General features: G+C 39.3%; 1 protein-coding gene across 1 annotated transcript in view; it reads left to right on the top strand.

Annotated features, from left to right (window-relative positions):
- Positions 1-18,878, top strand: part of SLIT3 (slit guidance ligand 3) — an 892,819-nt gene that overhangs the window by 736,334 nt on the left and 137,607 nt on the right. The window contains exons 18-19 of the mRNA XM_069199342.1: positions 4,750-4,893; positions 12,306-12,469. Of these exons, the coding sequence (XP_069055443.1) occupies positions 4,750-4,893; positions 12,306-12,469 (308 nt within the window). The remainder of the gene's footprint in view (positions 1-4,749; positions 4,894-12,305; positions 12,470-18,878) is intronic.

Raw genomic sequence — 18,878 nt, forward strand, 5'->3', positions numbered from 1 at the left:
AACCTTGTTGCATGCTTGTGTCCGCTGACTGTGAGTTGGGGTCGGTGTGCAGGATTACATAAAGGAGCCTGCTTCATAATACAGCCAACAATCAGAGTTAACAATCCTGCTTATTCAATACAGGTGAGTTGCACACATCATACATACATGGGACTCTCTTTCAGGTGTGATGTGTCCCAAAGAACAGGCATGCACGACTATATCATCTAGCACACGCTTGCAAGACTACTTCAGGGGTTCTGCATTCTTTTAATAAAAAAAACAATATTTCATGAGAGATACATCACCAAAAGGTAAGTAAACACAAGTCGATGTAAGATCTATCCCATCATGCTTCACAGTCTTGCAAGAATACTTGATGTACATCTATCCATACTGCACAGACATACTGTAATTATGCAGTATCATTCTCCATGGATACCCAACACTACTTCAGATGCACTGCATCACACTGTAGACATCCTGATTCACAGTATAATGCTGTACTGACCGACAAGACTTGTAGCACACTGCAAAAATATACAAGACTACTTCAAATTCCCTATATTTCACCTCACTCAAATGTAAAACTATGTGGATATTTACAAAAAGCTTGAGCCCTTGTTGTGTCATTTTGTTTTGACGCAGCAGCAGCACTTTGTTAGCTCCATATTTACAGTGTGACGCATTCGGCCAAATTCGTCAGTTTTACAGTACCTGCACCAAAAAATAACTGTGCAGGATCGGGCTGCGTCACAGAGATTTTAACATATGGAAAGTGGATGCTCCATTGGAAAAAGTCACTTACAACTGATGAAGTGATACATCATTTTCCTCGTTTGACACATCTATCAGGTGTCTTGCAAAGCCTGTAGTGCATGAAAATTCCTAAAGCCAGGCATAGGGACTGATGTAGTGGCTTTTAAAATGGATTCTGACCATTTGAGGTCACTTTGCAGCCTGGAAGGTGTCTGTTTTTCACCTTCCCACTAGTTGTAGTAAGTCTACACATGTGACAATCATGTTGTATGATCCCTTGACCAACCTGGGACCATGCACCTATGATTTCATAATCCTCTGCAGAAAGGCTACATAACATTGTGTATTGTTTGCAAGGGACAGGCCAGGATTGTCACATCTCCAAGGATGAATGGGTTGCAAAGTGCAGGTATGTGTATTCCAACGGCAACAGATAAGTACACACATAAGGTAGGTAATACATGTGTTGCCACTTCACATTCCAACATATACTTGGGTACACTGTCACACACTATGTTACACATACTCAGGTCTCTACATACACATAAGTACACTATGCCCACTGTAATGTGACACATAGACATACTGCATACATTACCTCTTACATCTGGGACCACTGTAAAAGGGTAGAAGGTGCCATTCCACCACTTTACAGTCTTTTACATTGGTCCTAACATATTAGGCTACTTGCGTCAATTAAAATTGATGCAGCACCTCCAAATTGTGACGCATCACTGAAGTTGCATCAATTGTGAGGAGATCTTCAGCGATGCACCACGTTTGGGGCTGATTCGTTATGGCAAAGTTACCACAGAGCTGACGCACCTTAAGTCCTTGCGCCATGGTGCCCCGTATTGTATATACAGTGCCTCCATTGTGCTGTAATGGATTCCTGTGCATCGGAACAAAATTTGACACATCACTGCTGCAACACAGCAATGCGTCATTTCTTGTAAATATACCCCAAGGTGCCTAATACCATGCAGCTAAAGAAATGCAATGCCATATCAGGAGCATGATATCTCACTGTTCCAATGTGCAAGGCAAGTTAGGTGTACTGTAGCACACTGCACACCCATACAAGACTCCTTTAGGTGCACTGCATCTCACTGCTTTATATTCACAATATCATGCTGCATTGACTGCAATACTACTTCAAGTCACTTGTATCACCACTCAAAGACATAAAATATTTCTTCAGTGGCACTTGTAGCACATTGGCAAGGAATGCAAGACTTCTTTGGGTGTACTTGTAGCACACTTCAAAGCCATTCATAACTACTTCAGGTGCACTTGTAGCCCACTATAATGAAATGCAAAATTACTTCAGGTGCACTTGTAGTACTCTACAATAAAATGGAAGATTACTTCCAGTGCACTTGTGGCACACTACAAAGAAATGCAAGATTACTTCAAGTGCACTTGTAGCGCACTGCAAACAAACGCAGGAACATTTCAGGTGCACCTGATTCATTGTGCAAAGAAATGCACAACTACTTTGAATGCACTGCATCAGACTGCCCAGATGGGCTAGACCCGTGTTGGTACACTGTAATACTGAGCTTACTCTTGGTCATGTAAGCCCACTCCAAGAAATGCAAGGCCCTTTTTCTATATGCTGAGGCATTTCTGTTGTTAGTAGGGCACGGTTGTTTGCTAGACAGCGTCTTTGTATCAGCATCAGCCTCCTGGTAAGGAACTTGCCGACTAGTGCTTTAATTACATGTGAGTTGCAGCTGAAATCTTTGATTACAACTGCATGTTGTTTGTAGCTGACCCAGGCACAACACATAGTACGCTAGCACATTTATGCTCTATACATAGTCCTAAAACCACTGTGGCAAGAGGTTGTTATTCTACTTCAGTCAGATGTGGTTTTATTTTCAGAGAATTTATGGTTTCCATAACAACCACCAGCAATATTCACTGTGTTCCAACCCACAGTGCTGCGCCATCTGGTACATATGCAGAGCGAGAAAGACCTTCAAGAGGACGTTATTGCTTTTCCTCTAAATGTTTTCAAGCTGGTGATGGTTATAATGACATTTCAGATAATAGCTTTACCTTGGAAACCTGACGTTTCTATAAAGGATCTTAGCAATCCCTGTCCATTGTCTCTTTTCATGACATTCCAACTCTCATGAATTCCTGCTTTATTATTCATCAGTACTAATAAGAATGTGACTTTTATAGTACATTCATGCATTTAATATAACTGAATCATTTTCTTTTTAATTTGGAAGAAAGATAGTATTTTGGGGTGGGAGGGCTGCTAGGAAAATTCGCTTGCACATCAGAGAATTCTATGAACATGTCTATGATGTTTGTGTGTGATGTGCATCCTTATGAACTTCCGTTTATGTAAAGACTGGTGTGAAAGGTTTTCAATGGGATGTATTCATATTGTGAGATTTAGAGCGTTCCCTAATCAAAATCAATTTACGTTGCTATAATGCTACAACTCAGTGTAAATTAATTTCATTCAGGAGTATATACTTGTTTGCGTTTACTGCATATATTAAACTTTCCATAAGCCCTTTTGCATTTGAAACACTTGATATGGATCTGCAAAATATTTAGCTTAACCCTTTAAATGTCCATGCAAATATAGACTCTGTTACTCTGCTAACAAACTGAAACAGGCAGGTATGTGTTTGTCTCTGTATGATGATGTCTGCGTCCCAGGCAAGTGTTCTGAGTTTGCCAGTCCTCAGGCTGAACAGATACTCATCTGGGACTTATCGGTGGCATGGAAAGGTTCTCTCCAGAACATGGACCCCGTTCTTCCAATCACACCATATACTCCCTCGGCAGCTTGATAATTTCAGTGAGCCTTTACTCCATAGGCACCCTTTTACTTCCAGGCACTGCCTGTTTGCCACGGACACCCTTCTACTGGCCACCGTAGACTGTATTGCATAGGCACTTTTCTACTTAATGTAAGCTGCATCCCTCACTCCGTGGGCACCTTTGCACTGATTGTCACAGCTTGTATGCCACGGTCAGTGTTTCATTGACAGTAATAGGCTTTGCTCCATGGTCAGCTCTCTGTGTACTGCACGTTACAGCCCTTACTTCCGGGAACCATTTTACTGATAGTCCGAATCTGTCCTCCATGGACACCCTTCTACTTCTAGTCACAGCTTGTACTCCTTGTGCACCCTTCTAGTGACAGTCACAATCACAGCCTCTAAACCATAAGCACCCTTCTACTTCCAGTTATAGCCTTTACTCTATGGGCACCCTTCTACACCTAGGCACAGGCTGTGTTCCATGGGCACCTTTGTATTTCCAGTCACAGCCTGGACTACAAGGGTTCTCTTCTACTTAGGATGTCCCTTGAATATCAAAGCTTGAATATCATGGTATACAAAAATCGAGGACAAAATATCAAATTAAAAATATCAAAAGGTAAATATAGCTTTTCATATATGTACCTTAACAATATAAACATCTTCAAAGCACATAGATATAGAGTTAGGAAAATTACATCTAAACTTCCTTTATATGTCCTTACCTTTCTATATTTTGGTTCTTAATATTTTTTAAACAACATTCTTATATCATGATATTCACAGCCTCAATATTTATTAGTACAATCTTCTACTTTTAGTTACAGCCTGTTCTCCTCATTCAGCTTCTACTTCCAGCAGTGGTTTGAACAACGAGGGGCCCTTTCTACTGACAGTCACAACCTGTACTCTGCAGGCACCTTTCTAATGACATTCAGACCTCTTCTGAATTTTGTTTAGGATACTGTTAGATATGTCAGAATGCAGTGGGACACATCGCTTGTGTTTGCACCAACATCATGTTGTGCAAGATTAAACCAAGTTCCTGCTAATCTTAGGTATATTGATTGGAATGTTGTTAATGGACATTTTTTTCTTTGTAATCCTTTGCTGTATTGTCCATTGATTAGCTGTATTCATCCCCGAACCATGCCAAATTGATGAAGAGTGACATGAATATCAATGAAGACTGCTTTAATCCTCTTTGATTATGTTGCAGGATGCTCAGGAGTAACCTGATGAGCTGTGTAAACAATGACACCTTCACAGGACTCAGCTCCGTCCGACTCCTCTCGCTATATGACAACCGCATCACAACCATCACCCCAGGAGCCTTCAATACTTTGGTTTCTTTGTCCACCATGTGAGTACAATGAACTTTCAGTTTTCAAAGAACCTATCCTCTCATCAAGTGCAACTTATTCTTTGCCAGCATTTGAATTTCAAATCTTAAGTGTGCTTTCAGTTATGTCAGAGACCATAGTAATACCCATTTAGAAATCTATTGCTGCCCTCCTGTGCAACCAGTTCAGTGAACATGTATTGTGAATCTTACATTGCTATCATGTAGCTAGATACTTACACATGATAGTGTGAGCATGAAATATCCATGTTATGGACAAGTTCCTAGTGCCAAAAATATTCATAGTGAGTGGTACACGCTGTTAGACCACTGCTAAGTAAATATTGATGAAACATCACAGACTTGCTTATGAGTTGTGCTCCTTATGAAGAGCCATTCTGGATTGAAATACATTGAAGATACGATGCACATGTACATGCTCTGATAATATAAGAACAAAATGGCTTGAAGCATTCTATGAACATTTTGCCTTGTGTGAAGTAAGAAGGCTGCTTAAGGAAGATGTGAACTCAACTTTGCTAATAGAAATATGACTATTATTAGTAATCTCTGAACTGCAATAGTCTTCTTAAATTAGTTCCATACAGTGCCCTATAAAATGTTCTGCCTCTGTACAGACTACCGTTAGGCAGATGCTTGAGAACCTTGACCAGGGATACTACAATGGAGGCACTTCAAAAAAATTCAAACTAAACAGAATTTTAGAAAATTGATTCACATATTTCTAATAAGGGTGTGCTACCCTGAGGTAGTAGTTACTCTTTAGATTGGAGTAGAAGATTATCTATTACAAGTCATTTGTAATCTCAGTAAGCAGGCAGTATCAACCCCTCAACTCAGCTCCATGACATAACAGCATGATTACATTCTAATTCTGTGACTTCTACCTAACTTCTAAAATCACCACTTTGAAACACTGTTGAAGCAACCAACCACAACACTTATCAACACTACTAGTTAATATCAATATATCTATACACCCTAGACGATCAATGCAAGAAACCCTACCATCAGCATATTCATCTAATATTCATTAACTATCAACACCCAAACACTGAAGCCTAATCCCAGCTATCCTTAACTCCCTACATGCCAATATTACTAGTTTCTATATTTTGGTTGCTCCATTACAACTGAACATAAAACAAAACTTTGGAAAGTGGTGAGCAATTAGTTCAGTGCAATTGCAGCAGATCTTAAACGAAAATGTCACAGTCTGGAAGTGGATGAAGTGAGAGAATGAAGAGGATAAAAGTATAAGGTACATTCTTATCAGAGGTTATCACAAAGCCATTTATCAAAACAAGACAGTCTATGACTTCGCTCTTGTTGACCAACCTACTAACCAAACCAATGAGCTGCTGATTTGTTACATGAATTGACTGAACCACTATGTGGTTGTGGGCAGAACATGAACTCAACATAGTAAAGAACTCAAGTCTGTCTCCTTGTCACCTCCTATACTGCCAAAACCTTTGACATCCTCTAAGAATATGAACCAGGAGGACGAAGCTGACACCCTAGCATCAGACCTAACTTCTGATGAACACATTTCTACTTTTCCAATCAAGCCTAAAACATACAACATTAACTCCACCATATATATATATATATATATATATATATATATATATATATATTAGTTTAGCCTTTCAGAGCAAAACTGTGGAGGTTGAGGTAGCATCACTATTCCAGTGTCACCTTGCATAAAATATAATTCTCCCTGAGTAGCAGTCTGGTTGTATTCTAATGAAATCACTGAAATCCTGCTTGCAGGCATTAGGGAAGAGCTTTAAATTTTAGAAATAGACACACCTAAAGTTTGAATCTACTTTGACCTCCGTGCAGCATACAATCAATATAGTGGACAAAGTCATTCTACTCAACCTCCTAGAAAATTAAGCTTGCCCCTTAGGTACATCAATATTGTCGTTCTGACAACTTCTACCACACAATATTGCTCCACCTTGGTAACTAAATCAACATGCTACTGTGTTGTCCTTTTCTCCACGGACATCTATATTCAACCCTGACAAAAGTAATCTTCCTGCACCATAACCTTTCTTAACAGAAACAAACTTAACAGACATTTCCATATTCATAATTAAGTATTATTTCAACCTTTTTTTAACAGCACCAACAACACTGCTAGCTCTGCCTGCTGCATTATAAAGCCCATCCTGATTCCAGGAAATATACTGCCAAGTTGGGCATCATTATCCAGGTCTTTCATAACTAACATCACCAACATGCTAATAGTTATCTGCCAGTGCCTAGGAGCCATTCAAAAGTTAATGTGTTTGGCAGACATTGCATCAAAGTTCCCCCACTGTGAATGGTGCGGAAGGAGAAACCCTTGATTGGACAGTTACTACAACAATATGCTGACAAGCACCAGGACTGGTCAGAGGGTGTGCTGAAAGGCCGAGATGCTTCTTTCTCAGTCATTGGGAAGCTCATCATCTCGTCCACTCTAAAAGAGACAGGGAAATGCAGCAATGATACCAATGGCTTGTTGTCACCACCTTGCTCTGCTAGTATCATTATAAAATAATATTTATTGTGTTCAATCAAGAGGTGAGTTTCTAATTAGGTAGATACCATTCTTTGTTGATACTCCAGGTGATGTAATTCAGCAAATTCATGCAGACACGTCCAATCCACATTATGGCCACTATAGGCCATATAATGAGACTACAAGAGGTCACAAATTAATAATGATTTCCTTTTTGCTAGGCGAGTAGGAAACATGATATATCGTCATTTTGCTTGGGCTCTGAAATTGATTGCACCACAGCTGCATGCAGTAAGCTATGTTCAGTGTGAATTTCCAGACAAAGTCAGACTTAATGGTCCATAGTATTGACTTTTCTGTATCACAGCACTTATATCAATACATGCATGTGGCATTCTCTTCAGTGTAAGATTCAAGATATTGTGGAATGGTACAACATTGTGTGTCATATTTGCATTTTAGTACATTTTCAGGTGCACAATTGTTCTTCATGGCTACACGCTACACCTGCTGAGGTGTCATAGGAAAAACATGCATAATGTATGTTAATGGCTTCTCCATAGATTCTTAAAATGTCTAAATTCCAGAAAAGTATGGGCTTATCCTTTTCCCCTTGTCTAAAATACCCATGTGAACAGCATCAGAAGTGACCCCTGAAAGTACAAACATGATATATGTCAAAATCAGCGTTGACTGTGACTATATTAGGGAGTTCCATCCCTGCCCTCCGACGAACTGATGACCCTGTTTGCATTTCAAAAATGCATTCCCTTAGTTGAAAACATATCATTTTCCCAATCTGAAATAAAGGATTGCATGTAAGAAGCAGAGGCAGGCCCCCATTAGGGCAGATGAGCATCACCCCCCTGTGGCCAGTGCAGCAAATGTGAAAAATAAAATGGTAATACAATAAATTACCATTTTATTTTTTACTGCTCTCAGCCCGAGAAGTGTTTGAGGGCAGGGACATTGCTGGTTACTGGCAGCAGGGGAGTGGCACTCACTCCCCCAGTTTACACTGCACATAGCAGTTTGGCCGGCTGTCCACTCAGCTATCGGAGATAGTTAGGTGAAGAGCAGGCACAGGACCCCTGTGCCTGCTGGAGCGTCGAGGCAACCCGATTCAGCCAATCCTGGTGCTGCTCTCATGCTGCTCATCTGCAGCATGAAAGCAGCTTTGGGATTTGGAGAGTGGAGTGCCTGAGGCTCCAGGAAGTGCAGATGAAGACGAAAGGAGTTGGCAAGTATGTTTTTTGTTTCTTTGGCCCACTGACAGGCACTGTGAGAAACTCACATTGCCTTCTGCTTTAATTCCAGAGCTCTCAGTCATGGCCCGTTATAATAACGAGTCATTATTAAGAGCTTTGGAATTTGAGCTAAGGGCATTGTGTGTTTTTGTATGGTGCCTGTCACTGGACTGCGCTCAACGACCCTCCACTGTTGAAGGTCATCGGCCGCCACTGGTAAGAAGTGAAAAAGCAACGGGATGAGGTCCTTATTTGAATTTATTAGTAATGTGTATGTTTCAGAAAATTACGAAGAATGGCCATCTTTTAGAGAGGTACCAGGGTAAATTGCATGCCATTCAATAATATTATATATCTTGTTTACTGTTAAAAAATGCATAAATGTGTTTTTACGGGTTTATTCATACATATATCACTCAGCAATAGGAAGCCTGTGCAATTAATGAAAACATGTCCATCTGTTAAAAAACAATGAATACATATCGTGCTCCATTTGTGAAAACCTCAGAAGATACCTGTGTTACAGGAGTTTTCGTTTTGATGGTTATGTTCCCAAAAATTCACATCTTTTTTCATAATAAGTAAAATAATTGCTTGTACCATTTTGAACTCCGTTTTAGAACACAACATTATTCAGTTGTATTCGTTTTCCTTAGCTAAACAACGATGGTTTTGAATAAAGAAACAAAAAACCCAGGCTTAGTGCTTAAAAGTTGGGCTAAGAAGCATATATAGTTTTTAGAAGAGTAAGAAGGTATTCGTGTATTTTCCAAACGCCGTGATTAATTTCCTAAATCATGCTTTTTACAAAAGAAGCAGATTCCATCTGGGTTCTGTACTAACTGTTTCAGCAGATTGTTTGGGCAATAGTGCAAACCAACAACTAAGCAAGTAATTGAGCCAATCTGTTTATAGCATGTGCCTCTCCTCTGTATTTACAAAGATTGCAGAACACTTGGAGAAAACAGACCAAGAGACATTCAAACTTACGAGAGTAGCCATGTGTGGGAAAAATCTTGGACCTCACAGACCTACTCTGGTTGATTTATCAAAACAGTCTGTTTTGTTGACTAAGATAAGCTTATTAGTGGTTAACCAGCTCATAAGGTCACTGTGGAGCGGAAGGCGCCTTTCATTCTCCACTTCACTTATTCGTAAACCACATCTTTCTGTGTAAGCAAAAGAGCATCTCCATCCCAATATAAACAAACACTGCCTATTTTCAGCTTGGCCATCTTGTCAATCTTCACTAATGTTTCCTTCCACAGAAAAGATATGAGCAGCTAAATATCTTATATTTCTGTAAGGTGTTATTAACCTTTTAATTAAACATTATTTGAGGACTTAAGTTTACTGGCGAAAAACTGGGATCCTTTTATGGTTCTGTATGGTGCACTTATGCTGTTTGTATACAATGCCAGAGCCTTTATTCAGAGCAGTTCTTGGTTGTAGAATAAGTGTAAAACGATACAAAAGTAATGTGTTGTTTTGGAAATAACCATGAAAAATAAGTGCTACATAGTTTGCAACTACACTCGATCGATCGGGGCAAGCTTTGGTACAAGGATCAAGATGGATGTAGTCTTCAGAAAAGACAAAGCCATGTACGGTTGCAGGAAATTGATGGGATGAAGCTATGGGAGAGCAGGTAATCTGACACAGGTGCTTCAGAATGAGACATCAGACAAAGGGCATAAAGAGACACAACTAGTTCTTAACTATCATCTGACACATACCCTAGAAGGGATGAAGGCACGTTAGTTTGAGATGGACACTAATTTAATTTTCAGTGTTATATTCATAAATGTACACAAGTTAATTTTCTTGTGGATATCCAAATAGAAAATCAAGTTCTAATCTCAACACCAGTGGGGGTCTTTGGGAGGTTAGTGGAAAGAGAATGGTACTTGCATGCACTGCTGATGCTCAAGCACTAATTACTTTTTCTAGGTCAGCTAAACCAAAGAAAAAGTAGCTTCAACCACTGATTTTTTCTGGGGTTAAACATATCTATTTACCAAGTATCACCTCTAGAACAACTCCTGGCAGCTAACTGAAGCGAATAAAGTGTTTAATATGATAAGACAACGCACATCCATTGAACAAAGAAAGCTGAGGGGGAGCCAAGGAGACGAGGCGGACTAAGGCCAATAATTAATTTAGATAATTTTCATTTCTAATTCTGCATCCATTTTATTAATTATCATTGACTCTGTGGCTTTACAAATTGGCTTCTTGCGGCACAAAATGTTCTGCACAAACATATGTCTGATAAATACTGTCTCAGACATTAAAAGTCAAGCCAACAGCATGTTTATGTGTAGAATGCACCACACAGATGAATATGTGCAAGGACATATCCATTGTGAATGCATGGGCAACATAGTGATGAAATGCATTATGTTGTTAAAGCCAAAGGTAATTGTTTTACTGATAATTGATGCTTTGAGGCCTGTCAGACTACTATTTATGTCACTGTACATTAGTCATAAAATGGGTTAATTTTTTAGTAAATGTTTGTACACCAAAAATCTAATTTCCACCTTCATCGCTTTCACATGACCAGAAAAGAGCAGGTGCTTGGTCATAAGATAGCTAGCTTCTCCTTTGAACTTTCCTCCAATAAACCTTGGTTGCCTTGGGCTACAACTGAACTGTTCTAGGTGCCAACTATAACAACTGCCAAATGTTGGCTCTACACATACTACCTGAGAGACTATTGCAAAGAGGACCCCAATTTCCCCACTCCATCAGCCTAGTGTATCATTATCAGTTCCCAATAGAGATTTCTAGAGGTAAGGCTCTAAGTGAGTACATACTACTGTTTGTTAAAACTGTACAGAATACATCTCAGGAAATGCATTATGTGTCAAGAATGGAATTTTACCCAAAGAATTGCCATAAGACACGTAATGTGTTGGTACTAATGGTTTTCAGGATTTTCATATTTTGAACTCAGTGGAGGGGGGTAATGTGGAAGTATGGAGCATGAAAATGTTATTTGGCACCCACCTAAGACTGCTGATCTAGCAGAAAATCGGAACAATGGAGCAAATAACTCACTGATAACCTATTCAATTCTCATAGGTAAGATAGTCCAAAGGTCTCTGGTATACTTGAATGACCAGAACAGCACATTGCAAATCTTCTCAGACAGTGCATTTAGCCGTGCCCTTATCATTAACAGGTCTAATCTATTACACACATTTTAGCTAAGTTTCGTGCTTGTTGCATAACCATTCTTGAGAGAATGACACTGGGAAAGGACTGCAATGATCATAATAAAATGATGGCCGCTAATAGACCTAGGACCCTGAAAGGTGCAGGTGGCCAACCAGTTCTGTCATGCTAAATTCAAAAATGTCCAGAAGAACCCATTAATATTAGCAGCCAAATCAGATATTCTGCTCCAAAAAGTAGGCGTTCTAGAAAAGATTGTAACAAGTTTGGATTTTTTGTCCCTAGGTTTCTCTAGCTGTTTTGTGAAGTGATTTGTTCACAGGGAATTGCCTAATCTCTTTGTGTCTGCTTTCAGGCTGCAAGCATGATCCTGGTTTTAAGTCATTGTGTGATTAGAAGATGAGGTATTTTACATATTTTTTGCGATTCTACATGTTAACACTGATGTTCTATTCTACAATTTTTCTCAGCAACCTATTATCCAATCCATTCAACTGTAACTGCCACTTGGCATGGCTAGGAAAGTGGCTGAGGAAGAAGAGGATTGTTAGTGGAAATCCCCGCTGCCAGAAACCATTTTTTCTGAAAGAGATCCCAGTTCAGGATGTGGCCATTCAAGACTTTACTTGTGATGGTAAGTTGGAATTCCTCAGGGACAGTTTACAGATACTTTTTTATCAGATAGCCAATTGGTTTACAATTGAAGACAATAATATGAAAATCTTGTGCACACAACTGCAGCCAGTGCTTTGATTCTTGCGTGATCAATACTGATAAACAACTTCTAAAGTGGATGATTTCCAGTGAGGGTGTAAGTGGTAGACAGGTATCAATAATGGGGGTTGTTGGATTAGCTCACATTTGTCTTTGCATTGCATAAACTACATGTATTAACTACAAATAAAATGTGGTCTGAGGTCTGTTCATAGATTATTTTAGTCTACATCTATAAGTGGGTGTTAGCCCAGCACAATTCTTGCTTTCCGAGGTAGGCTTATGCATGACTCCCAGAGTACCCCAGCAATATGTGTTCAATTAATGTGACTTTTTGCTGGGAGTACCTTTTTGTCTGCAGTCTGTTTTGGTCACAAATGTTAAGTACAGTTGTTGCAATCAGTTGTAATATGTACATGTCATGTGGTAGGTATGTATTACTGTTTAATGGTTCCTGGTGAACCATTGAATTAAAAAAGTCATGGTACACCATTGAAATAACACGATCTGCTGCTCACTGCTTTCTTTTAGTAGGAGATTAGCTTCACCAGATTCACAACACAGGCCCCACTAACCTTCTGTATGCGGGTCACAGAGCTAAACTAAACCCCATTCTGAATTTCAGGGTGATGAATGGGTACATTATGTTTTTAAAATGATGTCAGACCACCCCTTCACTATCTAAAAAGCATAGATCCATCCAGCCTTTAGACAATATATGGATCAAATGAAAATAAAGTCAAACAATCACCATGCATTTATTCATTTCCCCATTCTTGAGAAATTGAAATGAAATTAAAAATACCATCAGGGAAAATGTTTTACCTATTTAAATGAAGCATATTTCTGTTGTTCTGCTGTGGGTTGCAACATGATTCTTCATGATAGGTGCATGGTCATATCCACAATTAGACTCTCTCTACTCAAAGAAAAAGTATTGCTGGATGTAGGAAATAGAACAAAGGACCTGATTTAGATTACGGTGGACGGGTTTCTCCATCACAACGGTGATCAATATCTCCCTCCGGAATATAAATCTCATAGGAAATAATGGGATTTAGATTTCAGCAGAAGGGATATCCATCTTCGTTGTGACAGGAGTACTTGGTCCGCCAAAATCTAAATCAGGCCCTAAGTTTGGCAAATCGGAAAAGTAGTCTAAACTAACCTTAGAAGGCATGAGCAGGGCCAAGAAACTGGCTGTATTATTTTTTAAAGAATTTTGCACTCCGGCTGTTTTGAATAAAATGTTCGGAAGCAGATGTAACTATGTGTATCTCATAACTAGTTGGTAACACAGTTATTGCCAAGTGCTCAATATCTCAAATTCTCACTTAAATACAGAAGTGGAAGGATTTGAATTAGTGTTGGAACTGTCAGTGGAACTGACTACATCATACACACAAATTGTAGCCTTCCTTGACAGTGGTACTCAGCCAAGGGCCTTGTCGCTGGGCTTGGTAGAAAAATAATTCAAGCTGTAGATTATTGCTAAGAAAAGAAGCTCTGCAGAGGATGATCATTATTTTGTTGTATTTTGGCAGAATGCGTACTGTTGAAAATTATCCATTTCCATTACAGAGAAAGTCATTTTTGGTTCACTGCTGCTTGATTAGGAAGTGTTCCAGAGACAGGGATAGAACAGTAAGTTTAGTTGTGCAAGACTGTTTCCCAGTGGCCACTGAATTATAGAAATACTTGGACTAGGACCAAAGAATACTCTCCATCGTCTGTAATTCAGTCCTAGGGAGCCATGGATCCAGCTCTATGCATCAAGCTGTCAACTCCTTATTCAGGGTGGATGCCCACAAGAAAACGGGGTGCAAAGTGGGGTATCTGCTCGAGTTTAGTGGCACTGGCCATGCAAAAACATCTTACCTGCTTGAATGAAGGTGGATACAAAACACTGCACATACTCTACCACGGATATACTTCTTGCACTTGTGAGCTGAGGTTACATATGAAATCTGAGCATGCAATATACTGGACGATATATTCTACTGCCTGTTGCCGTATCGCTGATTCTGTTTTTAAGCCCATACAAGACCCTTTCTGGCTACTGTGAGTAGCAATATATTTGTCTCTAACACCTTGTCCTATCACCAGACATCTCTTGGGAGTGCAGGTGCTACAGATATAAGTTCATGCATATAAGCTCTGAGATTCGCAGGAGCTCTAGTAGGTTGCATTCATCCTTCAATAACCAAGGAGAACACTGTAGTACAGTGGCACCCCAATCACAGACGCATACAAATATGAATGCTAATTATTTATAGTCTACTTCTTATTATTCCATTCTGGGCCCAGCTGCTACCCAATGGCACCTGAGATATGTATGTGTGGTCACACAGAACCCCAATTACCTGGCAAATAACTTTCTGTACAGATCAGAAGTGATGCTCTCATTAAGAGTGGTCTCTTAATTCCGGTGGGACTGTTAGCCTGAATGACCAGCCCCACCAAATTTATGAGCTCCTCAGGAAGACTGCAACTATGTTTACTTTCACACAGAAATATTGGCTACTGACTACAGTTAAAATATTTGTTTGAATGTCATGAAGACATGAGAAATTGCCAGTGGTATTAAACCCGGAATTATGGATTTCCTCCGTAGTTCTTCATGTTTTTTGGTGGGCCCACAGAGTCATATTCCAAATGGTCCCGATCGTTCCCACCTCCAGAATTACAATTACCTCCGGTTTCAATAACTCTAAGACCATGGAAACATCAGCCCATTTTCTGAGCCACCAATTATGAGGGTCTAAGACAGATCGGAAAATACAGTTTTGGGCTGTAAGAGGGACAGTGTTTTAAAATAGTTAAATGTCTGCTCAATACCATGTTCTCATACCCTACTCACCTTAGTTCTATTTGGTTTATGGAGGGCTACCTTTCTTTAGCATGAAATGACTTTCCATTCTAAAAGTAGATGTATTAGATATTTAAGATGCCAACACGGACCGTTTAGCTCGAAGTTAGCACCTATGTGAAAGGGCACAATTACAAAAGATGAGTGGAAAACAATAGTTCTGATGGATGGATCAATTTAAAAGACATTGCCAAGTCATGGTCAGCAGTAGAATACTGTGGGCCTGATTACAACTTTGGCGGAGGGTGTTAATCCGTCCTAAATGTGACGGATATCCCGCCCGCCGTATTATGAGTCCATCATATCCTATGGAACTCGTAATACAGTGGGCGGGATATCCGTCACATTTGGGATGGATTAACACCCTCCGCCAAAGTTGTAATCAGGCCCTTTGTGTCTCAGGTTTGTTTAGGAAACTAATCAGTTAAATTGCGCAGTGCATGAATTTAAAATAGAAAGACATTTTCACTGCAAACAATGAGAGAATTTGTATGAAGTACTATTATACATTTAGTTCATGAAATACATTTTTGGTTAAAAAAAAAAAACAAGGGGCTATAAAAATGGTAAAATACAACAATAATGTGCTCTTGTGAGTCACAATCTGAACAGGGAAACGTCTAGAATTGGATAACGTAAAAAATATCAAAAGAGGCTCTGGCTGTATGTAATTTGGTTTTGTGGCACTGAAAATCAATCAGATAATGCATGTTCATGACCATCCAATAATCACTTGGTGGGAGGTATAACACTACTGGTGAACAATCACTAGAGTGGCCAATTAAAGAGGAAGGTACAGAAAATGCAGCAAAAAATCATTGCTGTGTTGCTGATTGCATATGTGAGACACGGAAGTAGGAACTTGTCGACTAATATGAATGGTGTGCTGTGTGTCAGTACGAAACATTGTTTTCTGCTAATGGTATACAATGATTGTGAAAAAACACAGACTTGCTCTGTTGTGTTGAATACAAAGCTCACAATCAGAATTGGGCATTTGTGTGATCTGAGTTCAATTTGAGAAGATCTTTTCTTACAAGGTATGTGAATGGTCTAGGTGTGCTTACTGTCTATTCAGTCAGAAGTTCAAAACTCAAATGTTTCAGAAGGGAAATAATAACCTTCTTTGAGTACTCACTTCTTCGTTATTTGTTTTAACCCATCTTGTAAGTGCAGTGTGTGACTTAAATACTCCTCAATTGCTGTACGCTATTTACAGAGAGTTATATAGAAATGAACTGCATATTTATAAAATAGGGTGCATAAAAAGATACCAACATAGCAATGAACAGCAATAATTAGTAACCCTTTTGTTCACAGAACAAGGGATGGAATCATAGGGCAGCTTCCAACGACTGCAGAAGAATGAGTAATGCCCCTCTGAGAACTAGTAGTGAGAAAGCAATGGTTAAACAGCAGTAAAGTAGGGTCTGTGGTTTGGAGGCGGCAATAAACTAAAACGGTTGTGTCTCCAAGCACTTAGGAGCCTTCAGTTTATCAGTGATTAGGGGAAAGGCTCAAATGTGGGCAGCAATGCATGCGATCAGGTTACTTTAAGCGATTTATTTACCAAGATTGAAACACATTTTAGATGCCATTGTTCTCTGGCATAAACCCATTTCAGGTTCAGGCAGATCCTCCGTCTTAACTAGTTATAGAAAACAATTGACAATTTTAACACGTAATGCACTCCGCATGTCTCTAGCCATAAAATGTGTAGTCCTTATCACCGCCATCTCGAAGCATAACCACTGGATATATTTCCTTTCTCTTTTGTCTTTCCGAGCCAGACTTTTGTTTTCTTAAAACTTGTGAAGTCAGTTGTTCACTTTGGGGAAAATCCAAACTCTAATGCTTAAAACTTCCAACGATTCTATTTCCTTAATCTAAGCCCTTCGTGTCTCAAGTTGCAAGATCTAATCTATTGCTTATAAAGAAATGTAAGTAGATTTCACGATGATTAGATTTTGCAAGCATGCCTGCAGCGGTGCTTTACAAGCAAACCAGAATCTTTTTATTTCCTTCGATTTAGTTGAGCAATAAATAATACAGCGTTTCAATTTCAAGCACAAATGACCCATGATATTGATTTTAAAAATGTGGCTTTGTGGTATCTAAAGTCTATCATGTAGGGCAAATCAAATGTGAGGCTGCTGTACATTTCTTTCAGGGGAGGGCCCCTCCTGCAGTCATGCAATGTCTCCCTCCTCGCGCGCGTTCCCTTGAAGCAAAGATGTGTGGTCACTCTGTAGTCTAATGCAAGTCGTGATTTGTGAATAGTCCTGCAAAGCCATACCAATAGTAGAACGTGTGGCAGATAAATATGTATAACATAACATAACGAGTTGCCATGTCTACCTTCTTAGTCATAGTGGGTGGATTAAAACTAATAACTGAAGATCAGTTATGTTAATTAACTGTTCCCACCCAGGGACATGAAGAAAGTGTATTGTTTTGGAGAAGCCAATTTACCATTATTCTGCACACATTATATTTTTGTTTATGGATAATATAAGGACTGTAGCTATTTGAGATGCATAGTGGGTGGAATTCTCCTTTGCCCAAGATGATTCCTCCAAATTCTGTTGTTGCTCTAAAGTACTCACACACATTAATCACTGAATGAAATTTGGAATAGTTCCGATTTGTTTTAAGCATGTATTTTGCTTAGAAATCAAATCTATCTATAGCAGATAGGTACAATATCGGTTTACTACAATTGTGTGTCTGCACGATGGAATGTATGATATCACAGCTTCACACTTTTGGTAATAGGCCAGGATACCTTTAACTCCGACTGGCTTGCTCTTAAAAACAACAAAGACACATACATAGCTGCTTGTATATTTTGACATTATGGGCCTGATTTAGAACTTTGCAGAGGGAAATACTCTGTCACAAACGTGACAAATATCCCATCTGCGGTATTACAATCCCATTATATCCTCTGGGGATCATAAGCTGGTGGACGGGATATCCGTCACGTTTGTGACAGAGTATCCCATTCACCAAGTTCTACATCAGGCCCGATGTTCTTTCTTGCAGAAACATATTTAGTGGAAGGATTTTAACTAAACCCACAGAAGATTATTCCCATCCGTCTATAAGTTACAATTCTAGACCTTCATAATTATTATACTGGAATGATGGAACCACTCATGGCTTATAAATGACTGACTGTATCATCATTTATTTAAGAAAGGGACATGTAAGCATTTTAAACTACGTGTCCATTTTCAGTAAGATAGTGAATAGTAAGCTAAAACAGGAGATAGTGATTAGCCTGATAGCTCAGTGGACGTATATATATCCACTACTGGAATCTGTGTAAGACTCATGGTCACAGATTCGAACCATGGCAGGTCCACTCAGCTTTCCTCCTTCCAAGCTTGAAGGGTAGCATGATTGAATTTTGTAACCAAACACTTCTGTTATTTAACACCAAGGTGTCCAAGATGCT

Source organism: Pleurodeles waltl, chromosome 7, assembly GCF_031143425.1.
Source record: "Pleurodeles waltl isolate 20211129_DDA chromosome 7, aPleWal1.hap1.20221129, whole genome shotgun sequence".
Classification (NCBI taxonomy): Eukaryota; Metazoa; Chordata; class Amphibia; order Caudata; family Salamandridae; genus Pleurodeles; species Pleurodeles waltl.